The sequence below is a fragment of the Capra hircus genome, chromosome 18, assembly GCF_001704415.2.
Source record: "Capra hircus breed San Clemente chromosome 18, ASM170441v1, whole genome shotgun sequence".
NCBI classification, from domain to species: domain Eukaryota; kingdom Metazoa; phylum Chordata; class Mammalia; order Artiodactyla; family Bovidae; genus Capra; species Capra hircus.
Window position 1 is genome coordinate 26993216 of NC_030825.1, and position 26060 is coordinate 27019275.

General features: G+C 49.8%; 1 protein-coding gene across 1 annotated transcript; it reads left to right on the forward strand.

Moving 5' to 3' along the window:
- Positions 435–25576, forward strand: ADGRG3 (adhesion G protein-coupled receptor G3). Its single transcript, XM_018063154.1, has 12 exons — positions 435–486; positions 7058–7220; positions 12756–12894; positions 14680–14826; positions 15632–15766; positions 16295–16334; positions 16515–16606; positions 16763–16875; positions 19398–19678; positions 19888–19981; positions 21297–21571; positions 24244–25576. Exons 1-12 carry the CDS (start codon positions 435–437, stop codon positions 24354–24356), a joined length of 1644 nt encoding a protein of 547 aa, XP_017918643.1. The 3' UTR covers positions 24357–25576.

The following is a 26060-nucleotide window of genomic DNA, read 5'->3' on the forward strand; positions in this document are numbered from 1 at the left end:
GGGGAAATTGAGGCTCAGAGAGGCCCCTCGCTTGTGAAAGGAGGATCTGAAAAAAGAATTGTTGGTTCCAAAGCCTGGGTCCATCATCACTCCCCAGGAACCTGCTCAGAGCTTCTGGGGCTGCTGGATCCCCACACCCACCCAGATAAGACCCCAGGAGCAGTGTCCCTGGGGTGGGTTCAGCAGCTCCCAGGGAGTCTGGGCCCCTCTGCAGGTGGTCACGGGGCAGGGTGAGGCTAGGAACACTGCTCAGTTCCCCACACTCACCTTTCACAACTTAACCGACGGTGCCATGGCACAGGAAGGGAGAAAGAGGCCACAGGAAGTGGTGACACCGCGGGGTGGGGACCAGGGAGGGCCGGCTCAGCAGAGCCTGGGGCCAGAAGGACACGCAGCTGCAGGGCTCTGGCCGGCGTGGACGAGGCTGGCCCAGGATGGTGGCGCCCAGGGCCCTGGGGGTCCTGCTACTCCTGCATCTGGCCCCAGGTGAGCAGTGGGCTCCTCACCCCCTCCTGCCAAGCCTGGGAGAGCCGGGGGCGGGGACGGGGAGGGGTGGGGAGGGGGCATGTCCGGAGCGTGTCCTCTGAGGAGCCCACCCTGACGGCCGCCTCACCTCCTCTGACCTCTGGGTCAGTTTTACTGTCCTGATAAACTTGGGTCAGCACTCATCTTGGGTCCCCGCGCCTTCCCTGCAGCACCCTGGAGACGGCGGGGGGCCATGGAGTGTGCTCCCCGACCCCCACACCTCAGGCCGCGGCTGCCTGACAGTCTTGGCTCTGGGACACGGGGTGAAGGGATGGGACAAGCCCTTCTCCACTGCCTCTGAGCCCCTTGGAAAGGAGTCTGGGACCCCCTGGAGGCTGAGGCCAGACACGGCCTGCACTGCCCTCCCACCACCGCCAACCCCTTTCCCCGGCCACACTGGCTCCCCTTCCCTGACCCCACAATGGCTCCACGGTACCCAGTCACCCAAGCTGAGAATTAGGCTTTCCATTCCTTCACTCTTGGCCTTTCTTTCCCCAAATATATATATATATTTAATGTGGGGCATTTTAAAAGTCTTTGTTGAGTTTGTTACCATATTGCTTCTGTTTTTTTGACCCCAAGACATGCAGGATCTTAGCTCCCCAACCAAGGATCGAACCCACACCCCCTACACTGGAAGGCGAAGTCCTAACCACTGGTCCACCAGGGAAGCCCGCACTCCTGGTCTGGCACACATCCACACGGTGGTTGTTCAGAGGCAGCCTGAGGGTGCCAGGCTGTGCCCTTGCTGTCCTCCTTCCTGGGAAAGCAGGCCCCCACCCCTGGCCCCCCTGGCCAGCTTTCCCTGGCTGCTCTCTGCCATCTGCAGCGACCCCCTGGGGCAGAGGACGACGCGCCCTCCCCATGGGCTGTCTGTTTTTCTGAGGCTTGGCTGCTCCTCCTGTTTCGCTCTTGATTCAGTGAGTGGCCTGAGTGCCCGTGCCTCATCCCCACCCCGGTGTGTGTCCAGCGTGGGGTCACATGGCTTTGGATTGATCTCTCAGGGCTTCAAATGATCCTCTTCTCTTCAAAAGTTGGGAAATTCAGGGAAATGCAAAATTCAGTCTAAGGCACAAAATAGGGCTTCCCTGGTGGCTCAGATGGTAAAGAATCTGCCCGCAATGCAGGAGACCTGGGTTCAATCCCTGGGTCAGGAAGATTCCCTGGAGAAGGGAATGGCAACCCACTCCAGTATTCTTGCCTAGAGAATTTTGTGGACTGAGGAGCCTGTGGGGTCACAAAGAGTCGGACATGACTGAGCAACTAACACACATGGACATGGCTCAAAAATGTGAAAAATGGCAACATTGTGCCAGAGGTGTGGCAGCAACACTTGAAGGATTAATTAACTTCATAACCAATAGTGGCTCTTGCTTGACCTCATAAGGACCCTGGACCCCTCACAGAAGCTGTAATTTTCTGGTCAAGCCTCAGAGTCCCCTTGGAGTGACAGTTCCCTCTGTGGTGAGATGGGTGCTCTGGCTCAGCTGTTTAAGCAGTGTGAGGAGCCCTGAGAGGTTTATGTCTTGAGGTAAGGTCCTTTCTTTGTGTGTGTTTTTGGGCAGTTGCCATGCCTTCATTTGCTCTTTTCATTCATTCATTCCCGAATGAATGGAGCCCTCGACACAATGTCAGGCCCTGTGCTCATATACCATGTGGTCCCTACTCTCAAGGGACTGACATTCTAGCAGAGTGACATGGGTGCGTCAAAGGAGTAGGGACCCAGAGGCAGAAGCGTGTGCGTGTTCAGTCGCTCAGTCGTGTCCAACACTTTTGAGACCTCATGGACTGTAGCCTGCCAGACTCCTCTGTCCATGGGATTTTCCAGGCAAAAATACTGGAGCAGGTTGCCATTTCCAACTCCAGGGTTTCTTCCCAACCCAGGGATCGAACCCTCTTGCATCTCCTGCGTTGATTGGATTCTTTACCACTGTGTCGCTGGGAGGTATCTAGAGGGAAGCAGATGGTCTCTTTAATAAAGGGTTAGTTTCCTGGGACTTCCCTGGTGGCCTAGTGGTTAAGACTTCACCTTCCAATGCAGGGGATACAGGTTTAATCCCTGGTCAGGGAGCTAAGGTCCTACATGCCTTGTGTCCAAAAATCAAAAACATAAAAGAGAAATAGTTGGGGACTTTGCAATTTCCTCGGTTCTGTCTGGTCGCAACAAAAATTTGAAGTGATGGACAGACCAGTGTTACAGCTCTCGGATGGGCCAGCGTTACAGCTGTGTTACAGCTCGTTTTGGGTTTTTTCCCTCTTTATTTTAATTGGAGGCTAATTACTTTACAATGTTGTCGTGGTTTTTGCCATACATTCACATGAATCCACTATGGATGTACATGTGTTCCCCATCCTGAACCCTTCTCCCACCTCCCTCCCCATCCCATCCCTCTGGGTCTTCCCAGTGCACCAGCCCTGAGCACCCTGTCTCATGCATCGAACCTGGACTGGAGATCTATTTCACATATGATAATATACATGTTTCAACGCTATTCTCTCAAAATCATCCCACCCTCGCCTTCTCGCACAGAGTCCAAAAGTCTGTTCTCTACATCTTGCGTCTCTTTTGCTGTCTCACATACAGGGTCATCATTACCATCTTTCTAAATTCCATATATATGTGTTAGTATACTGTATTGGTGTTTTTCTTTCTGACTTACTTCACTTTGTTTAATAGGCTCCAGTTTCATCCACCTCATTAGAACTGATTCAAATGTATTCTGTTTAATGGCTGAGTAATAACTCCATTGTGTATATGTACCACAGCTTTCTTATCCATTCGTCTGCGGATGGACATCTAGGTTGCTCCATGTCCTGGCTATCGTAAACAGTGCTGCGATGAACACTGGGGTAACACGTGTCTCTTTCAATTCTGGTTTCCTTGGTGTGTATGCCCAGGAGTGGAATTGCTGGGTCTTATAGCAGTTCTATTTCCAGTTTTTCAAGGAATCTCCACACTGTTCTCCATAGTGGCTGTACTAGTTTATATTTTTCACTTAGAAAGCAAAGGAAAATACATCCTCAAGGTGTGAGGGTGGGCCAAACCAAAAGACATGAAAAGAAGAGAAGCCCCTGGCCCAATTTTGGCTTCTCTTTTTATATGTTTTTTCTCCTCCCCTTGAGCCTGCCCTTTGTAAATTGGGCTAGCCAGGAGGGCTGTTTGTTTTACCTGAGGTTCTCACTCCGTCCTCGAATCTTCCTTTGTTCTACTTTCAGGGACTTTTCCCTTCTTTGTCTTTGTCTTTTAGCCCCCGCCATTCTGGACTCCTTTTTCCTTTCTAACTACCTAACAGAAGCAATACTGCAACAAATTCAATAAAGACTTCAAAAATGGTCACATTAAAAAAAAAATTTTAAAAAGGCAGAGGGGGGATACTTTACTAAGGACAGGTCAGGAGCAAGAGTCTGTGGCTGTCGGCAGAGAGAAGCAGGCCAGTGATGGGGAGGCTAGGGAGGAGCAGGTACTGTCCTGCCCTCTGACCTCTTTGCCCATCCCCCACTCCCCATATGAACCCGGATTGAGGTGGTCCTTGGAGACCAACCTCTGGGTCAGAGCAGGATGGAGAAGAGTAGGGTGGGTTTGGAGGGACCTCTGGCACAAAGGCCTGGGTCAGGCTCTCCCCGTCTGGGCTAAATGCTTCTGATAATGTCTTCCAAAACTAATTGCAAAAAAAGATGTTTTGTAATCTTCTCTGCCCCAGGTACTTGCCAAGGGCTTCGTAAGTCTGAAGGCCCTGAAATCTCATGGTGGGCCAGGAGGGAGGCTCTGTTCACACCTGTGGAGGTACCCCCTGTACCCAGCACCCATGAGTAGCCCTCAGGCACACAGAGGGCTGCCATTAAAAGACAATGTTCCCTCCCCTGGAGCTGACATGACACTTTCCTGGGCTCCCCTCCTCTTCCCCTCTGCTCTTCTTCCTTTTCTTTTTCTCCCTCCTGCCCTGTTTTCTCTCTCTTCCTCCTCTTTAAAAAATTATTTCCCTTTTATTTCTGGCTTTGCCGGGTCTCATCGCTGCCTGGGCTTTCCCCTCGCTGTGGTGCAGAGGCTGCTCATTACGGTGGCTGCTTTTGTCTCGGAGCGTGGGCTCCAGTACCTGTGGCTCCCAGGCCCTAGAGCACAGGCTCAGTCGTAGTGGCTCCCAGGCTTAGCTGCTCTGCTTCTTGGGGGTCTTTCCAGATCAGGGATCGAACCCATGTCTCCTGCAACGGCAGGTGGATTCTTTATCTCTGAGCCACTGGGGAAGCCCCTCTCTTCCTCCTTTGCTTAGAAAGAAAACATGGATCTCGTTCTGTATATTCTCGCCCATCCTGTGCTTTTTCCCATTAAACAACATATTATGGATATCTTTACAATCTAACAGAAAACTAAAGTTCCTTAATAAGCTACTTAAAACATTGTCACACATAGCCCTAATTATTATATCCACTCAAAAATGTTACTGTTTACCCTCATTTACCCTGACTTTGCTGTGCTGTTGTCTTTACTATGTATTTCATTTTTGTCTTAAAATTTAACTGGTTTCATTTAATGTGAAAGTAATACTGTACATACTTTAAAAAAAAATCAAACACTGGAGAAGGGTGTGAAAAAATGAAAAGTAAATGTCTCCCTGCCTACCTCACCCTCAGCTCCTGGTGGGCCAGTTAGAACTTAAAGGCACAGATCGTCAAGATCCAGGCTCACCCCTGTAAAGGAAACAATAAAGCAGTTCGTGGAAAAAGACATACAAATAGATGCTTAGACTCCTTCTAAAATAAAAATGAAATCCAATTAACCCCCCAGCCTAGCAAAGATTTGAAAGTTTGGTGAAGTCTAGGACTGTGAGCGTGTGAGTAAGCAGTCGCTCTTGCCCATTTGGGTGCAAGTCTAAAGAGCTGTAGCCCTTTTGAGAAGGAAATTTGAGGACTTTGAGGACTTCCCTGGTGGCCCAGTGGTTAAGAATCCACTTGCCAGTGCAAGGGTCATAGGTTCAATCCCTGGTCCAGGAAGATTCCACATGCCACCAGACAACTAAGCCCACAGAGCAAATTGGTCTGTATGCCACAACCACTGAAGCCTGAGTGCCTAGAGCCGGCGCACTGTAAGTAGAAAAAGCCTGCCTCAGCAGCAAAGACCCAGTGCAGCCAAATAAGTACATAAAATTGCATACATCTTTTTTAAAAAAAGAAGGAAATTCAATAATATCTAGCAGTTTTCCAAAGTGCATACATTTTGATATAGAAATGCCGAGGATAGGAATGTTTTCTATGAATTCATAACATATACTGACAAAGATGTAAGTATTCAAAATAGTAAATAAAAATAAAACAAAACCCCCTAAATGTTCACCAAGAGAGGACCAACTGAAGAAGCATTGCAATACCCGTATACTGAAATAGTATGCAAATATATGATGAATGAGATGGATCGGTATGTGCTGACACAGAAAGCTCTTTTAGATATATTGCTAAATAATCCCGTTCATGTAAATTTGTAAATTCGCATAAAATACTTGCATATGCATAGTCATTCCCTGGAAAGTTGTACAATAAACTTTTATAGGTAGTAAACTCTGGAGTGTGACCTGGGAGTTTCAGGGACATTTACTTTTCATTTTATGTCCTTGTGTACAGTTTGTTTTTAAAAACTCTGTTCATATATTATTTTTGTTGAGAGATAGGTAAATATATAGACACATCCTTCCATCCAATGTAAATACATAAATATGCAAATAGTTTTACAATGCCTTTCTCACCTCCTGGAATAAATAATACTGACTCTTTGTACCCCTCCGGTGAGCTGTGAGCTATGTCCTTGACACGTATGATCTCTAATCCTCCCCACAACTAGGAAGGAAAGTATCATCAGCTTCATTTGGCCAATGGGACTGAGTATCAGAGAGTTTAAGTAATTTATCTGAGGTCACACAGCTAGTGACCTAAAGCTTGCACTCATCCCCTACCGGGTGAAAGCTGACCTCTGGTCCTGGAGCCTCCAACTGGCTGTTGACCTTGCTCAGTCATTCTGCTTCAGGGAGCCTCACTCTGCTCTATTTTCCACCTATACCAGGAGGTAGCCATGAGGGTTGTGCTGGGAATGTGGGAGAATGAGGCAAACCAAAACAGATCATGTCTAAGAGTTACACCATGCGTCCCACTTGTGAAGGCTTTGAAAAGTCTGATGTGGAACAAATGCAAAAAAGCCAGGCAGACTCCCTGGAGGAGGCAGGAAAGGGTACCTGCACTAACATGAACCTTTATCTATAGAGTCATGTGCCAAGCCTTTTGTACGCACTTTCCCTGAAGTAGCCCACTGGCCCTGTGAGATGTGGGGGGCCGGGGTGGTGCGGCAGGGGCAGGATATTATCTCCTTCACCTTGAAACCGAGGTCCAGGGAAGATATGAATCCATCTCAAGCTCACACAGTTGGTGTGGATGTATGGAGTTGGGGTTCTAGTCCACACCACTAGACTCTGGACCCTGAACTCCTCTACCCTCTGCTCTTGTGGCGCCTCCCTATGCAGAACATTCACATTTTGCATCCTTCCATTAGATGAGGGAGATTTCACACGCAGAGATGAAAAGCCAAGAAATGTCTGCCAGGGCTTCGCCAATATGAACTCGTATGAAGACTTCGACCTTAACAGAACTGCTGGTTGCTTCTCAAAATGTACACATTCTCAGGAGGAACTCTGCCATCTGGGAAACTTGCAGAGGTAAAGGGCTCTCTGAGCTGGAGCAGGAATCTGGGCCTCTCCCATAAACATTTGAATTCAAGTTCTTTGTAGACGTATGTTTTCATTTCTTTGGGAATGGAATTGCTGGAATATATAGTAAGCAAATGTTTAGCTTTATAAAAAACTGCCAAACTGCTTCTCAAAGTGGCTATATCATTTGCTCTCCCGTAAGCAGTATAAAAGGGTTGTAGTTTCAATACATTTTTGCAATACTGTTGGTATTTGGGGTTATAGCCATTTCACTGAGTGTGGATGGTATTTCACTATGGTTTTATTTGCATTTAACAAATGACTAATGATGTTGAGTAACTTTTCATGTACTTGTATATTGTTTTTGGTGAAATTCAAATCTTCCTCTCTTTTAAAAAACTGGGTTGTCTTCTTACTACCGAGTTTTAAGAATTCTAGATACAAGTCCTTTATCAGATGTATGATTTGCAAATATGTATTCTCTCCCAGTATATGTTTTGTTTTTTCATTTTCCTAACAATGCCTTTTGAAGATCAAAAGCATTTAATTTTGATAAATTCTAACTTAAATTTAAAACATATCAAAGAAATGTTCATCTAGCAAAGCTATAAAATTTTTCTTCTAAGTTTTCTGCTCTAAGTGTATTGTTTGAAGTTTTATAATTAAGCTCAATTAGCATTTGAGGTTCATTTTTTGTGCACAGTGTGAGGTAAATGTCTAGCTTTATGTTATTGCTGTAATTTTGCATTTAGATAGCTAACGGTTTTGGCACTATCTTTTTAAAAATTTTTAATTAATGAATGAATTTATAGCTGCCCTGGATCTTTGCTGCTGCAAGGTGAGTGGAGGCTATTCTTCACTGCACTGCTCAGGCTTCTCATTATAGTGGCTTCTCTTGTGTGGAGCATGGGCTCTGGGTGTTCGGGCTTCAGGAGTTGCAGCTCACTGGCCTAGTTGCCCCGAGGCATGTGTAATCTTCCCAGACCAGGGATCGACTGAACCCATGTCTCCTGCGCTGGCAGGTGGATTCTTAGCCTCTGGAGCACCAGGGAATTCCAATTTTGGCACTGTTTATTAAAGAGATTATGCTTTCTTTATTGAATTGCATTTGGGAGGGCATTTCATTGACTGGCTAAATACTAGCTCCTGGAATGTCTTCTTTCCACTGAGAGAGTAAACCAGAAACAAAACATCGATGGGGCAAATACAAAGGTTAATGCAGCCTTGAAAGAAGCAGAAGTGATAACACCTGCCATAACTCCATTTAACACACCGTCAGGTGGGTCTTGGAGAATGACATGGACTGTCATAAACTTAATCAGGTAGTGAATCTAATTGCAGCTGCTGTCCCTGATGAGTATGTTTACACAAAGAAATCAACACAGCCCCTCGCTATTGCTATGCGACTATTACATGGCTAATGTTTTTTTTTCCTCCAAACCATTTTTCAAGGACTTCTAAAAGTAGTTTGCTTTTTGAAAAATTTTTTGAAAAAAAATTTGGCTGTGCTAGGCCTTCATTGCAGCATACGGACTTTTCTCTAGTTGCGGTACAAGGGCTTCCCATTGTGATATGTGGACTTCTTCTGTTGTGGAGCATGGGGTCTAGGGTGCTCGGGCTTAGCAGTTGCAGCACGTGGACTCTGTAGTGGCAGTGAGGGGGATTTAGAGGCCCCAAGGCATGTGGGATTTTAGTTCCTCAACTAGGAAATGAACCTGAAAGTAGTGAAAGTGAAAGCTGCTCAGTCGTGTCCGACTCTTTGTGACCCCGTGGGCTACACAGTCCATGGGATTCTCCAGGCCAGAGTACAGGAGTGGGCAGCCTTTCCCTGCTCCAAGGGGTCTTCCCAAGCCAGGGATCGAACCCAGACCTCCGTATTGGAGGCAGATTCTTTACCAGCTGAGCCACAAGGAAAGCCCAAGAATACTGGAGTGGGTAGCCTATCCCTTCTCCAGCAGATCTTCCTGACCTAGAAATCAACCCAGGGTCTCCTGCTTTGCAGGAAGAGTCTTTACCAACTGAGCTATGAGGGAAGGCAGTTGAACCTGAGTCCCCTGCATTGGAAGGTGGATTTTAACCACGGGACCACCAGAGAAGTCCCTGAAGTAGTTTGCTTTTACTTGGCAGAGCTAACACTATATAGCTACAGTGTTTCCTCAGGGCCACATGAAGTCTTTTCACTGTCATAAGATAATTCACAGAGACCTCACTCATCCTGACATTCTATAAAGTTCACCACATTGACAACATTGCTGATTAGATCTGATGAGCAGAAAGCAGCAAGTAGTGAAGATGCTGTAGGAAGACACGTGTGAACCAGAAGATAGGAGACAAACTCCCTAAGAATTCAGGGTCCCATCACCTCAGTGCATCTCCTGGACATTCAGAGGACTAGAGAATATCAAGATGTCCCCTCCAAGGTAAAAGACAAGTTCTTGAACTTCACACCACTAACAACGAAAAAAAAATGTATCATGCAAACAAACACAAACAAAAAGATATCTCAATAGTTAAATTAGTATCAGACAAAGAAGAGGACCCTTAAATGAGTGTCAGCTTTACAATTAAAAATTCAGTTATACATCTATGGAGAAGGGAATGGCAACCCGCTCCTGTATTCATGCCTGGAGAATTCCATGGACAGAGGAGACAATCCATGGGACCACATAGAGTTGGACAGAACTGAGTGACTAACACTTTCTTTTCATTTTCATTTATGCTTTAGAATTTCTGAATATATGTTACTTTCACAACTAAAACAATTTTTAAAAAGTGCTCTGAAAGCCAGATCAGAAAATCTTCCCTCAAGAAAGTAAATTCATGGTCTGTTTTGTAAGGGAAAGGAACGTTTGGAGTGCATGAGGTGAGCTATATGTATTGTGAAATAAAATTCTCTATTTTATTTGGTAACAACAAAAATCACAAAACTTCTTTGTTTAAATTTTTGAAAGATAAAAAGTAGCATCAATTGGTATATCTCAGTCAATGGATTTGGACAGTCTCACCCCACTGTTCCTGGCTGGATGTTCTAGTTGCCTGATCCATCCAATCTCATTTGCACATGTTTTCATGGATTATATTTTACAATATTTTTGTCCTGTGGTTTCCTTGGAGTTTTACTCCTTGGTGCTTTGCAAAGTCACTTCAGTCATGTCTGACTCTTTGTGACCCTATGGACCATAGCCCACCAGACTCCTCTGCCCATGGGATTCTCTAGGCAAGAATACTAGAGTGGGTTGTCATTTCCTTCTCCAGGGGATCTTCCCAACCCAGGGATCAAACCAGAATCTCTTATGCCTCCTGCATTGGCAGATGTGTTCTTTACTACCAGCACTACCTGGGTAACTGTGACTATTCAAAAAATGATGTTGAAATAAAATTCTCCCTTTTGTCTCCCTTGCAAGCCCTCCATAGCTACTCCTTTCCAGTAGCCTTGATCTGGCTCTATTTATTCTTGTTCCACTTCTCTCTCATTGCTACTTCAGCCTTCACCTGTTTAAAATTATTTTTAAAACATGGCAACACATCTTAGGACCCCTTGCTCAGGAAGAGGAACTCTGGCCAGAGAAGTTTCAGCACCATGGAGAGCACCAGGACAGGGACTGGGTTGGGAGGGGGGACTTGCCTCACCCCAACTTTCTAGCCCAGTGGTCCCCAACATTTTTGGCACTAGGGACTGGTTTTGTGGAAGACAACTCCTCACCTCCTGCTGTGCGACCCAGTTTCTAACGGTCCATAGACTGATACCCGTCTGTGGCTCCAGGGATCGGGGACCCCTGTTGTAGCCCATGGCAAGAGGGCTACAGTAAAATAAATGACAATTAAATTTGTATTGTATGTATTTCCAATGCCAGTTCAGTTCCGATAAGTCAATATCCATAGAGCTAAGTCTTCAAAGGCTGAATTCCCTGTGTTCACTTAGCACTTAGTAATAAATGTGAGTGAGCTCTCACACCAGGGCTTCCCTGGTAGTTCAGCTGGTAAAGAAACTGCCTGCAATGCAGGGGACCCCAGTCTGATTCCTGGGTCAGGAAGATCCCCTGGAGAAGGGATAGGCTACCTGCTCCAGCATTCTTGGGCTTCCTTGGTGGCTCAGATGGTAAAGAATCCACCTGCAATGTGAGGAACCTGGGTTCTAACCCTGGGTTGGGAAGACCCCCTGGAGGAGGGCAAGGCACCCACTCCAGTATTCTTGTCTGGAGAATCCCATGGACTGAGGAGCCTGGCAGGCTGCAGTCCATGGGGTCACAAAGAGTTGGACATGACTGAGCGACTAAGCACAGCACAGCCGAGCACAGCCCTCACACCACACACTGATCATCCCACAGTTTCAACTACCCAGAAGAATTTCTCCAGAGAAGATTTACACAAACCAATGAACACATGAAAATGTGCTCAATATCATTAGTCACTAGAGAAATGCAAATTAAAACCACAGTGAGATACCGCTTCACACCCCCTAGGATGGCTATATTTGAAAATGAAACAAAGTGGAAAATACTAAGTGTTGGCAAGAATCTGGAGAAGTCAAAACCCTCATCCATCGGTGATGGGACTATAAAATGATGCAGCTAATATGGAAAACAGTTGAATAGTTCCTCAAGAAGTTAAACATAGAATTACCAGCAATTCTGCTCCCAGGTATCCACCCAAAAGAATTAAAAGCAAGTCTTCAGGGACTTCCCTGGTGATCCAGTGGTTAAGACTTCACCTTCCGATGCAGCAGGTGTGAGTTCAATCCCTGGTTGGGGAGCTAATCACACATGTCTCCTGGCCAAGAAACAATAACACAAGACAGAAACAACATTGTATCAAATTCAATAAAGACTTAAAAAAAAAAAACACCTCTTCAAACAAAAGCGTTTACGTGAATACAAGCAGCTCTACTCACAACAGCCAAAAAGTTGAGACAATCCAAATGCCTATCAATGGAAACATGTATAAACAAAAGGTGGTATATACATATGAAGGTATATTATTCATCCATTAAAAGGAATGAAATACTTACACATGCTATAACATAGGTAAACCTTGAAAACATACTAAGTGGAAGAAGCCAACAGACCTGATAGCACATAATTCCATTTATATGAAATATCCAGAATAGGCAAACTCATAGACTAGTGGTTGCCAGAGCCTGGGGGAAGAGTACCTGCTTTATGGGTTCAGGGTTTCCTTTTAGGGTGATGGACATTTCTGGAGCTAGATAGCAAAGATGATTTCAAATGTTGTGCATGTCTTTAATGCCACTGAATTGCACACTTTAAAATGGTTAAGATGACAAACTTTACATTGTAATGTATTTTGTTACCAAAAAAGAGAAACATGTACTCAGGGGGACCTCTGACTAGAATCCGTCAGAACTAGCATGAATCACTCCCGTGCACCCCTCTTCTCCTGCAGCATCATGGTCTTCCCTTTGATATCCTGGGTCACCCCTCCTATACCAAGAGCCTGATGATCGCTGTCCATGATATTCCTCCTCCTGTCATCCAGGTGAGTGAGTGAGTGACTCACCCTGCAAGACCCTATCTTCCCTTATAGATATTGGCTGAACTTCGAGACCTATCTGGCGGAGAGGAGTCAGACGGACACATTGAATACGTCTTTTTTGACGGCGCTTGTCAAAAGCATCAACACCAACGTCTCAGAAGACCTGTACTTCTCTCTGAACCCCTCTCAGGTGAAGACTCCCCTGTCCCCTTTGGTGGGTTCTGGCCCTACTTTCCTCAGGCATATTTTTCTGAGAGAATCATGGTCTGTGCTTGGTGTCCATCAACAATTGTCCTTCCCAAGTCACACTGGGTAGTTCTCTGCCACCTAGCTAGTGCATGCTGGTGAGTTAGCTGGATGAGTGGATCCTGGTAACAGATTGTCCAGGGTGCTAGCATGAGGCCTTCAGAAGATCGCCAAATCGAGAGTCAGGGTTCTAGTCCTGGACTCTCCCCTACCTGACAAAGTGTCCTCAAGGGAATCCCCTCCCCTCTCTGGGCCCCTGAGTCTTCATCTATAAAATGAGCTTGAAGGCTCCTCCAAAGTCTGACATTCTCAAGAGAACTTCTATCAGGGAACATGTTAGAAACCAGATAGAGGCACTGATGGAGGCACTGCAAAGGGTTAACAGGCAGACTCTGGATTCTGCCCCTAACTAGTTACTGTGATCTTGGGCAAAGTACTGAACATTTCAGAGCCTCAGTTTCTCCATCTGTAAAATGGGGATGGTATTGCCCACTGTAAAGGTTATCAGACAGAGAAAATGTGATAACATACAGGGAATATTTGGTGCAGTGAGGGCACAGCCTCCCTCCAGGCATAAAGCAGAAGTCTGAGCAGCAGGGAAGTGGTCTGTCACTGAAGGACTTTTAGGTCAGCCTAGAGAAAGAGAGCTGAGAAGGCAATGGCACCCCACTCCAGTATTCTTGCCTGGAAAATCCCATGGATGGAGGAGCCTGGAAGGCTGCAGTCCATGGGGTCACTGAGGGTTGGACACAACTGAGCGACTTCACTTTCACTTTTCACTTTCATGCATTGGAGAAGGAAATGGCAACCCACTCCAATGTTCTTGCCTGGCGAATCCCAGGGACATGACTGAAGTGACTTAGCAGTAGCAGCAGCAGAGAAGGAGAGATGGAAGTTGGAGGGGCCTCTCTCAGCCCTTTATCACTTCATCCTAGCAGTGGGGTAGGCACCGGCCTCTGAAATCACCCACATGTCCTTTTGACAAGGTTCTGGGCCAGGAAGCAGAACGTTGAGGCTCTTGGCTATAACATGTAGCTCCCCCTCTTTCCATGCCCATGGGTGCTTTTGAGGCAGGATCAGGTGGGACCAGGCTGCAGCCCCAAACAGTGAGGTCACAGAATGGACGAAACACACTTGGCAACGACCCATGAAAATTTATTTTAATATTTTGCATTTTTAGCTGTTACAAAATGTGTTGTTGGGTGGGATGGATATTACATTCAATGTGAACTCTTGTGTTCTTCCTCTTTGTCCTCACTGTCTCCCTTCCCGATGGCCTTATGCTTTTCCTTTATACCTGAATCAGAAACCGGACACTGTCATCCTAGCCCTTGTCAGCACAGCAGGGGTCAGGACCCTGGCCAAAAGCACTACTACTGACCCTTCCTCACACCTGCAAACTGACTTGTTCAGGTGTTTCCCCTTCATAACCCACTTTCAGCCTGCCTGACTGGTGGCCATGAGGACACCTTGCTGACTCCATTCTCCATATTGGGAAAACTGAGGCTCCACAAGGGCTATGACTTGGCCAGGGGCTCACAGCCTGAACAGAGCAGAGCTTGGACTGTGCCCCCAGGTGTCCCACCTCTCAGAGCTGTCCTCGGACCCTGGTGCTGTCCCACCACCCAGCATGCCTCAGTTTCTCCTTCCAGCTGGGGGAGGGGCAGGAATTGTGCTGGTGGCTGGGCTCCTCAGGGAAAGACAGAAGTGGCTGGGTCTGTGGTTGCAGATTCCGAAGCAGGTGACCAAGGATGAGCACCAGCACCCTGACAGAGTCCGGCTGCCCAAGAGCCTTTTCAGATCCCTGAAGAGCGACAGGCCGATGGTCCGGTTGGGCATAGTCGTCCTGGACATCGGTCCAGGGAATGTCTTCAAGGTAAGGAGAGGCACAGGGTGGCTGAGATTCAATGCTGGGTTCACCGGGACATGCTTGCCCCCTCTGGAGTCTTTGCTGAGGGACCCAGTGGGGATGAAGGAAGTGATGAGCGTCTCCAGCCAAGGTCATCTAGACCCATGTCCTTAGAGTCTGGACCGCAGGCTCATGCTCGTTATTCCCAGTTGGTATTTAGACACTGCCCCCCATCAGTGTCCTTGGACTTGTATCTGTATCCCAAGTGAGTTCATTTCCTGTGTGCATCCTTGTCCATGAACAAACATGCATCTCTTTTCTTATTCCTGATTACACACATAATCATGTATGTGCTGGTGTGACCATGTTCACACAAGCAAGCATGCGCATTCCCTTGCAAAAGTGTACCAGGTATGTCCCCAGAAGTGTGTCTGCACTCACATGGGGGGTGTGCCTCCCTGAGGGCTGCTGGGCAGGGGCTCCCCACCTATAGGCATCCACTGTCCTCCATCTCTCATCTGATCTTCCTTCTAAACCTGTGTTCCAATTAAGAGGGCAGAGGAGGCCTGGGGACCAGAAATGGACAGCTATCAGATACACATCGTTGTGGCCATTCAGCCTAGAGTGTAGGGCTCGTCCTGGCACAGCAGGTGCAGACTCCAGGTAGCAGCAGGAAGAAAGTCACCCATGACCCCTTATCCCCTGGACCTCTGGCTCCAAACTTTTCCTTCCAGGCAAGGTGCACAAGCCCTAGAAGGTCCTAGGAGCCCCCACCAGGGTTGGGTCGGGGGAGCCCCTTGTGTAGCCTGGCTTCCCCCACATCCCTCCACAGGGCTCCCTGCTCAGCCGGGAGGATGGCAGCAGCGTGTTGAACAATCGCACGGTGGGCTTGACTCTGGGTCACATAAAAGTCACCAAACTGGCTGAGCCTTTGGAGATCACCTTCTCCCACCAGTACCAGCCCCCCGTGAGTCCCCTACTCTGGCCTGGCAGTTCCCGAGGGGCACATGGGCAGGTGGGCATCCCCAGGCATATAGACAGACATGCAGGGGACTCTGCACCCCTTACCCTCCCATATCCACTTGGGAGAAGCCATTAGGACCAGACACACAGTTGTGCCCATGGACACATGTCCAGCCTATGCACGCAAGTCCTCCCAACATGCTCCACTCACGTGCTCCTAGAGGGGCCTGGCAGACCTGGCAAACCCACACGCACGCACATGGCTTTGCACATCTGCTCACATGTGCGCTCCCCTAAAGGATCCCCCAGACATACACCCCTCCCACCCACACCAATCCGCACCCCACACACTGACCTGGGATACATCAAATGCTTCAAATGTGGTTCCTGTGTGACCACAGGCTGAGCCTTGCTTCCACCTAATGCAGGCACATGCTGAGACATGGAGCACCTCCCGCTCCCCCTACCCTCCTCTCCCCACTCCCAGTCACCCCTGCCTCGCCCGCCCCTGACTTCCACTCTCTGGTTTTAGAACATGAACCTCAGCTGTGAATTCTGGGATGCGACTAAAGGTAGGGCCTGGAGGACCTTCCCTGGGTAAGATGAAGGGAGGGTAAGGGTAAGTCCTATTCTTAGGGGACAGGACTTCAACAGCAGAGCCGTCCCCTCTTCCTTTCCTCTCCGGACCTCTCTCTTCCCTTTTCCTGCCCTCCCCTTTTCTATGCTCCCTCTCCTTCTCCCCGGGCCATCAGGAGACTGGTCTTCCAAGGGCTGCTCCACTGAGGTCGGAGTCCGCAGGACTGTCTGCCGCTGTGACCACCTGACCTTCTTCGCCCTGCTGCTGGTAATAGTGCCCCCTCCCCGACCATCCCAGCAATCACAGAAATGCTGAGGCTCCTGGGCCAGGGATCAGGGTGGCTGCGGGCAGGGGCCAGGCCTTTGGGATGTGCGGGCCTAGCCTCCTATTGATAGGATTCTCGTTTGGGGGAATCATCCACAGAGGCCGACCTTGGATGAGGCCACCGTGAAGGCCCTCATACACATTTCCCAGGCTGGCTGTGGAACCTCCATGATCTTCCTGGCCTTCACCATCGTCCTCCAAACTGTCCTGAGGTGGGTCACCCCACCCCAGCCCCACTCCTTCCAGGAAGGAGACCCATCTCCTTCCTGCCCTCAAGGACAGCAGCAGGGCAGGGTAGAAACCAACAGAGTAGTGTTAATCCTCTGTTATACTCATATTTTCTCCAAACCTCAGCTTCCTCATCTATAAAACAGGATTGGAGGCTGAAAAGTGTCTGGCTATTTCAGTTACAGGTGGCAGAAACTCAACTCAAATTCACTTAAAATAGATAATGCATGGTTCACGGGACTGAAACACCCAAGGTGATCTCAGTTCAGGTGATGCTGGATCCAGGTGCTCACAAGATGTCCCTGGGACTCCGTGTCCCTCTGATTCTCACCACTTCGCTTTCTCCTTTGTCAGTCACATCAGGCAACTTCTTCTTACTCAGGGGCCTTGCAGAGCCCCAGGCTTGCATCATAGCTTCTTAGCTGCCTAAACAGCTAATCTTCTGAACTAAGCCTCAGAATTGAAGTCTCTAAAAAAACTTTATTTTGAAATAATTATAGACTAACAGGAAGTTGCAAAAATAGTACCTAGTGTTCCAGGGTTCCTCCATCCAGCTTTCCTCAGTGACAACATTTTCTATAACTGTGAAAGTGAAGTTGCTCAGTGGTGTCTGACTCTTTGTGACTCCATGGACTGTAGCCGACCAGGCTTCTCCATCCATGGGGTTTTCCAGGCAAGACTACTGGAGTGGGTTGCCATTTCCTTCTCCATCTATAACTGTAGTACAGTATAAAACCAGAAAATTGATATTGGTACAGCACTGCTCTTTGGAGAAGAACTCTTTGTGAATGAGCAACTAACACACACACACACGCACACACACACACACACAGCACTGCTAACAAGAATACAGAGCTCATTCAGTTTTCACCATTTTCCACATGCATTCAATTGTGTATGTGCATGTGTGTGAGCATGTTTACACATGCACACTGGACTGGCTAAATCATTTGCAGGGCCCAGTCCAAAACGAAAACATGTAGTCCCTTGTTGAAAAATCATTAAGAATTTCAAGATGGTGACAACAGAGCATTAAAACAAGCATAGAGTCCCTCTGAGTGCAGGGCCCTGCAGAGATCATACCCCAAAGAAGCTGAGCCCGTGCATGCCCCGTGTGTGTGTGTGTGTGTGTGTGTGTGTGTGTTCAGTTTTGTCCCTGTACTGCAGAGCTGAGTCTCACTCGTGTAACTTAGACCATGTGCCCAGGACTAAACAGGCCCACTGTGGCGAAAGGATGGATGACACTGATTGGTCAGGCCAGATCACGTGCCTGCTCTTGGGTTTGAGGTTTATGGCTGAGAGTGGGGAAGGGTACTCCTTGGGAAAACCCAGCGCTGTTGCTGGAAGAAGGAGGAGCAGGGACAGCAGAAGCTGCTGCAGCTGGTCCCAGGCTCTTCCGGGCCCCGGCCATGGCTGAGGGACCCAGAGGAACTTCTGCTGAAGAAACCCGTGGGAGCAGCCCCATGCCCAGCCTTCTGACACATGGCTGACTTGGAGCAGCCGTTGGTCTCCTGACTCCCAATCTGGGCCCTCCCATTGCCCTCCTCCACATGCTGGTGCTGTTTCTCCAGGGGGCTGCGGCCCCCACCAGCTCCACCCCCCAATCTCAGACCAAACGATGAGTGTAAGTGGTCCCTGTCCCCATCCCCAAGCCCTGGCCCAGAACACTACCTTCATTCCCAACAAGCTAAGCATGAGTTGCCAGCCGGTTGCCCTGCTGGACCCTGAAAGAAGTGCTTGGAGTGCCAGGAGGAAGTGTCAGTATCTCCCAAGGGTGGGGCCTGGCATCTCAGGTGAGGTGGACGTTATCCCTCATGCCCCCTCCATGTAGCCCTAAGGGCCCATCCCTCCAATGAGAGTCCTGCAGGAACTGACTGGCTAGGAAAGTGCAGTGAGCTCCACAGAGCAGGCGTGGAGCCCTGGGCTCAGAGCCTGGAGCCCCTGTCCGCTCTGTGACTCTGAGTCCCTGTCCATCTCTGAGCCTCACCTCCTCACAGTTTCTAGGCCTCAGGCATCCATGCACCATCCATCCAGCCACTCAACCAGTGCAGGGCCTCCTCCTGCTTATTGTGCTAGGCCCAGGGTCACAGCATGGAGAGAGATGGAAATAAGGGGCAGGAGAGTTACACTGCACTCACTTCTGGGAAAGGTCCACCTAAGCATGGGATAGTGGCCTTCAGAGACAGCCTTCACAGGAGGAGACATCCAAGGAGGGCTTTGAAGGTGGAGCAGGAAAAGGCACCTGAGAGCAGAGGGAAGAGCATGGGCAAAGTCTGAGAGCTGTGGAGAAGCAAAAGGCATTCAGAGAGTTGCAACTTATACGGTCTGGCTCAAGCATGGAGTCAAGGAATGAAGCCAGAAAGATCCAAAACCCACAGGGTCCTGCAGGTCATGAGAGAGCCTCTGGACTTGAACCAGAGGGTGCTCACACTGGCAGAGTGGTGGAACAGAGGTGGTCAGATGGAGAGGGCTGGGTGCCCTTCTGCACTGGCCCTTCTTGCCCCAGGTTCTCGCGGCAGAGGTTCAAGTCTGAAGATGCCCCCAAGATCCATGTGTCCCTGAGCATCAGCTTGTTTCTCCTGAATCTGGCCTTCTTCATCAATGTGGGGCAACGCCTGAAGGGGTCCGATGCTGCCTGCTGGGCCCGGGGGGCCATCTTCCACTACTTCCTGCTCTGCGCCTTCACCTGGATGAGCCTGGAAGCCTTCCACCTCTACCTGCTCGTCATCAAGGTCTTTAACACCTACTTCAGCCACTACTTCCTGAAGCTGAGCCTTGTGGGCTGGGGTAGGTGTCTCCTGGCCAGGCAGAGGTTTTGGCTGGCTCTGTCTGGATGAGGCCAGAAGGGGACCAGCCTTGGGGAGGGCCATGGGCAGGGGCAGCTCCCACTCTGATTGGCTCAGAGCTCGAAGGATGGACGGTGGGATGGGGATGTGGAAGAGGACGTGCCAAGGGAGCCTCAGCGACGCCATACGTCCTTCCCTCCTCGCCCCCAGTCCTGCCTGCCCTAATAGTCATCGGTACTGGGATCGCCAACAGCTACGGCCCCTACTCCATCCGTGATGAGAAGAACGTCACCACGCTGGAGCTGTGAGTGGTGGCTGTGGGAGTTGGGGTGATCTCAGGGTCCTGGGGGCACAAACTAGGGCCAGAAGAAGGTGGGAAGAGGGGGGAATCCCAAGAAGAGAGTAAATCAAGGCCAAGGATCCTCAGATCCAGCTAGCTCATGGCCTGGAGGGATAAACTGAGGCCCAGAGAGAGGAAGGACAAGGAGAGAGGGGGCTGAGAAGGAGAGAGGACTGGACCAGGAGGCAGGACGCCCTGCTCCAGCCTGCGGTACCGCCAGCCTCTATAGCACCTTTGGGAAAATTTTAAAAGGTACCCCCTTTATCCCTCTGACCTGCCATGCCAGGTGCCCAGCCTGGGGAGTGCAGGGTGAGCTGGATTTCAGCCTCCCCCTGCCCCCCAGCCAGGTGCCCTTGTGCAGGGCATGACTCTCCAGTGCTTGCAGCAGCTCTGGTTCCATGCAGACTCTGCCTCTGAGTTGCTGTGTGACCGTGGGCAAGCTTGTGCCCTCTCAGAGCCACGTCTGTATGATGGGGGTTGATCCACACCTGCTCTGGGGCCTCGCACCCCTGCAGTACAGGGGACAGTGGAGCCGATTTGAGCCTCTCCCAGGGCTCATGCCTGAGACCCGTGACTCCATGCTAAAGAGTTGGCGGGGCCTTGGTGCTGTGCCCAGGGCCTCAAATGCAGAGTCCCAGGGGCCAGACCGGTAGCATAAATGCTTGCAGTGGCCTGAGTGGGCGTGGCTGCAGACTGGCAATCACACATCAGCCTAAATGGGAGCTGATTACTGTCCCTCAGGAAGGTGTTCACAGAGCTGCCAGCTGTATGGTTTTGTAAAAGAAGCAGAAATTGGTATATTTAGGGAATTCCCTGGTGGTCTAGTGGTTAGGACTTGCTGCTTTCACTGCCAGTGCCTGGGTTCAATCCCTGGAGGGGGATCTAGGATCGAATCCCGGTCTCCTGCATTGCAGGCCGATTCTTTACCGTCTGAGGCTCTAGCAAAGCCCAAGATCCCATAAACCAAGTGAAATCTGGATGTATATGCCAAACCTTTAACTTTTAAAAGGGTGTTCCTTAATTCAGCTTTTTTTCCCCAAAATAAGGTAGGGTGAACAAAACATCCCTTTGGGACAAAATTGGCCTTTTGTACCCACTAGTCTAAAGGGATAGCAACCTGGAGCCTCATGACATCCTCTCCCCTGGGAGAGCAGGGGAAGGATGGATGGATATGTGGGCGGTGCATCTTCTTAGTCAGAGAAGAACAGCCTGGGGAGACTGCCCGGGGCTTGCTCTCAGGGGACTTCCTCTGGTCCCAATGGCCATTCATCTCCTCCAGGTGCTGGTTCCGTGAGAAAATTGCCCTCTACGTCACCGTGCACGGCTATTGCCTCATCGTTTTCCTCTTCAGCGCGGCAATCCTGAGCCTGGTATCTTGGAAGATCTTCACTCTCTCGAGTGCCACAGCGGGCAAGGAGAAGGGGCAGCACTGGAAGGGGGTCCTCACCCTGCTGGGCCTCTCATGCCTGGTGGGCCTGCCATGGGGGCTGGCCCTCCTCACGTCCCTGGGCCCGTTCACGGCCTATGTCTTTGCGCTGTTCACCTCTCTGCAAGGTGAGGCTCCTGGGCTAGGGAGGAGACGGGCTGCCTTCCTGCACCAGAGGGTGTTGGGGGGCTTTGGGGGAAGGTGTGGATAGCAAGAAACAGGATTCTACTCAGGCTAGCTCAAATCAAGGGTTGTTGTTTAGTCGCTAAGTTGAGTCTGATTCTTTTGTGACCCCATGGATTGTTGCCCACCAGATTCCTCTGTCCATGGTATTTCCCAGGCAAGAATACTGGAGTGGTTTGCCAGTTCCTTCTCCAGGGGATCTTCCTGACCCAGGGATCAAACCCACACTTCCTGCATTGGCAGGTGGATTCTTTACCACTGAGTCACCAGGGAAGTCCGGTGGTACTCAAGGGTACTGATTTTAAATACCCAAGGCTCCCCCAAGCACCCCAGGGTAGGAAGACTGGCTGACTTCATGGGAGCTGGTAGCAGGGTCAGGAAAAACCACCAAAACCAAAGCAGATACTTGTTCCATCTTTTTCTCTGGAGTCACAACAAGTCTCTCACATTTTCTCTGCGGTAACTTTTCCCCTCCACGGGCCCGTTCTTACCCATGGCCTCCAACTGGCTGCCCACGATGACCACCTCATCCTTATGTCATCTTCCCAGTCCGCTGACTGTGGTCTGGTTCAGTCTTTTCTATGTTCTTAGGAGAGTCAAGGATCTGACTGGGCCATCAGACATCCATCTGTGGTTCAGTCTTCTGTGGCCGAGAGAGCAAGATCCTGTGATGTGCTGGCTATGTGACATGAACAGAGTCTTGGAGGTTCTGTGGAGGTGGGAAGGAAATGATTAGTGGAGGAAATGGTAGATAAGCCTGCTCCCGGCTCCAACAGAATTTTTCCTCCCATATCCAGCAAAGGGGCAAGTACTCAGGGTGCATGTGGGGCAGGGTTTCCCTGCCTGCACCTGTCCCCTTTCCTCCTCATACCCCTGTTTCATACACACAACTTAAAGAAGTATATCACAGCCCGACTGTGAGGGAAAACAGCCTGGAGAGGAATGGCAAGTGTGGCTTTGACTCACAGTCTCATCCTGTCCAGAGCAGTCACTAGGGACGCAGGGGGTCTAGATCCAGTGGGTTCAAGTCCACAGGAGAAGGGCTGGCTCCCAGTGCCTCACAAGACTGCATGGCAACATGGTTGGCAGGATGGGTACAAGCAGTTCTTGTTGTTTAGCTGCTAAGCCATGTCCAACTCTTTCCTGACCCTGTGGACAGTAACTCACCAGGCTCCTCTGTCCGTGGGATTTCTCAGGCAAGAATACTGGAGTGGGTTGCCATTACCTTCTCCAGGGGATCTTCCTGACCCAGGGATCAAACCTGCATCTCCTGCATTGGCAGGCAGATTCTTTACCACTGAGCTACTGGGGAAACCCGGGGAGAGGCAGACCTAGGTTCAAATCCTGCCTCCACTCACCACCTCAACAACTCATTCAGCTCCTCAGATCCTTGTCATCTGTACAGCTGGGGATAATCCCAGTACTTTTCTCACCAGATCTCATGATGAATAACTGAGATAATGTGTGTGTGGGACGCAGTAAGTCTTCAATATGTGGGAACAATGTTAACAACAGAAGTCATATATTATTAGGCCATCAGAGACTGGCCCTAGATGAAGATTCATGAGTCCACATCTGAGAAGTCTCAGGGGTTAAGGGTTGGGGGCATGTCTTGAAACTGTGGATTGTCATTCTTTCTGAGGTTACCCATTATAGCTAAACCTGAACACTTCATGCCCTGAGGTTTTTCGACTGACTGTGAGTAACTCAAGGGCTTCCCTGATAGCTCAGTTGGTAAAGAATCCGCCTGCAACGCAGGAGACCCCTGTTCAGTTCCTGGGTTGGGAAGATCCCCTGGAGAAGGGAAAGGCTATCCACTCCAGTATTCTGCCCTAGAGAATCCCACGGACAGTCCGAGGGGTCTCAAAGAGTCGGACAGGACTGAGCCACTTTCACTTTCACTGAGTAACTCAGTATTTCTCTCTTTCTCACAAACAGAGCCCTCGGCACTTTAACTGCCCTTGAAGTCTTTTCAATATTTTTTTTAACAAGTGTACTTTTTAAGATTTTTGCCTGTGCTGGGTCTTCATTGCCGCACACAATCTCTTTGTTGTGGTGTGTGAAGTTTTTTAGTTGTGGCACACAGGCTTTGTTGCCTGGTGGCAGGTGGGATCGTAGTTCCCTGACCAAGAAACCTGTGTCCCTGCATTGGAAAGCAGATTCTTTACCGCTGGACCACCAGGGAAGTCCCCTCAAGACTTCTACTGTTGTATAGGGTTTTAGTTCGAAATTTCTTTTAAAGACACAAAAAGATTTTTACTGCTCCCTCAATGTCTGTACTTACTACAGTTTTCATACCTCACACCTTCCCTCTTCTTGCTGAAGCACATCCTGGAATAACTCTTTATAAGAAGGGCTGCGGTCGTTGTTTCGTATGGTTGAAAATCTCTTCATTTCAGCCTTTGTTTTATGTGATAGATATGTATATAGATTTTACTTCAAGGACTGGTTTTCATTCCCAAGATACTGATCAGGTCCTTTTTCAGGAGTAGATTTCACCTTGGGGGCTGACGTTTCTGTGCATTCTTGAACTCTCACAGTGGAACGGTTTTGCCTCTGGGCAGCCGCCAGCCCCAGCCCTGCCCCAGGCTCACTGAGGCTTTCTCCTCCCTGACAGGTGTCTTCATCTTCTGCTGGTTCATTATCCTCTACTGCCCAAGTCAGAGCACCGTGACCTCATCTTCTGGCACTGCCCGGGTTGACCATGCCCACACCGTGTCTCAAGAATAGAGAAAGGCCATGTGGCCAGGCCGAGCCTGCCCTGCGCTCTGGACTCAGCTCTAATTTGCCATGTGACCTGGGGGCGGGGAGAAGGGGGTCCCTGCCTCCTGGGCCTCAGCGCCCTTCTCTGTACAATATGACTTGGGAGCCAGGGGATGGGAAATATGTTGGGCCATGTTGTCTCAAATGTCTTATCCAGATACCCCTATGGGTCTGAGAGTTCACAGATCCAGGACGGCAGGAGTCTCAAGTCCCTGTGATCCTGAGACCCCTGCCAGCACAGAGCGACACCCTCACCCTGCCCCCACACCAACCCCCCGCCCTCAGCGAAATGGCCTCCTAGTCTCAGAAAGCCTGAGTTCCAGTAAGGAAGTCAGCCCTTGGCTGCCTCCTGAAGGAGTCTCCAGCCGCTCCCCTTCCTTCCTTCCCCTCATCACTGCCCTCCCACAGCTCCGCCCTTGGGCCGCCTGTACCTGAGGGGACACTCAGGGGCCACAGCCCACTCAGGCGTGGGGGGCTGCTGTGGACTGGAGGTTTGTTTTGAGGGGGTGAGGGGGTTGCTCCTCCTCTGGTCTCACCTGGCTCAGCCACTCTCTCCAAGGCCCATCCTCACAGAGGTCTCCCTGCCGCTCAGGGGCGCTGGGAGCCCCTCAGGTGCTGGGGACCCTGAATATCAAGGAATGCCACTTACTCAGTAGGTGGGCTACCTCAAGCAGTCCCCAGTCCCTCCTCTGGACTGCCTCGCGGGTGGCCCTGATACTGACCAGGGTCCTTGGCCTTTCTCAATCAACAGACGTTGATGGGAGGCCAGATGGGCAAGGCTTTATTGGGGCCCCTGCTGCAGCAGGGAAAAGTGAGAACTAACAACAGGTTGCCTTGCTTGCTCGCTCCCTGAGGGCAGGGGTGGCGAAGCCAATTCCTTTCATGGGGTGAGGGTAGGGGTATGTTCAGGGGCTGGGCTGGAAGCCTGACTTAGGTGTTTGCCCTTCCTTCTGGTGGTGCTGAGCACAGGGGCCATGCACAGTACTAGCTTTTTTTCCCCAACACCCTGTTTTTATTCCTGGCTCTTCAGAAGTGGCATTAGGGACTTTTTTAGTTTTTTGTTTGGTTCTGTTTCTTTTGTCCGGAATTGGCCCCAACTGCACATGCACGCAGTTATGTTTAGTCCCATATAGCTTCTCTGCCAGAGAAGGCAATGGCACCCGACTCCAGTACTCTTGCCTGGAAACTCCCATGGATGGAGGAGCCTGGTAGGCTGCAGTCCATGGGGTCGCTGAGAGTTGGACATGACTCAGTGACTTCACTTTCACTTTTCACTTTCATGCATTGGAGGAGGAAATAGCAACCCACTCCAGTGTTCTTGCCTGGAGAATCCCAGGGATGGAGCCTGGTGGGCTGCCGTTTATGGGGTCGCACAGATTTGGACACAACTGAAGCGACTTAGCAGCAGCTTCTCTGCATTTTGTTGCTGGAGGAGAGGTCTGCCTAGGTTGCAAGCATTGCAGCAAAGGGTCCCAGGTCCCAGCTGGTCTCAGGTGGACTGACCTCTGACCTGCTGTCTTGGTGGGGGTGGAGGGCATAAGGTTCAGGGCTCAGCACACCTGAGAGCTGGAGAGCCAGTGTGGGGGGAGAGAGGTTGTGAACAGAGAAAGGGTGGACATTTCTTCTGGCATCCAAGCTCCCATAGTGCCAGGGGAGTGCCTCAGGCCAGAC

Excerpts from the sequence above, each read along its gene's own strand:
- ADGRG3 (XM_018063154.1), top strand. The coding sequence starts at position 435 with ATGGTGGCGCCCAGGGCCCTGGGGGTCCTGCTACTCCTGCATCTGGCC. Across the intron at positions 15,767-16,294 it reads CCCACCAGTACCAGCCCCCC|AACATGAACCTCAGCTGTGA; the intron begins GTGAGTCCCCTA and ends CTCTGGTTTTAG. Across the intron at positions 19,679-19,887 it reads GCTGAGCCTTGTGGGCTGGG|TCCTGCCTGCCCTAATAGTC; the intron begins GTAGGTGTCTCC and ends CCTCGCCCCCAG.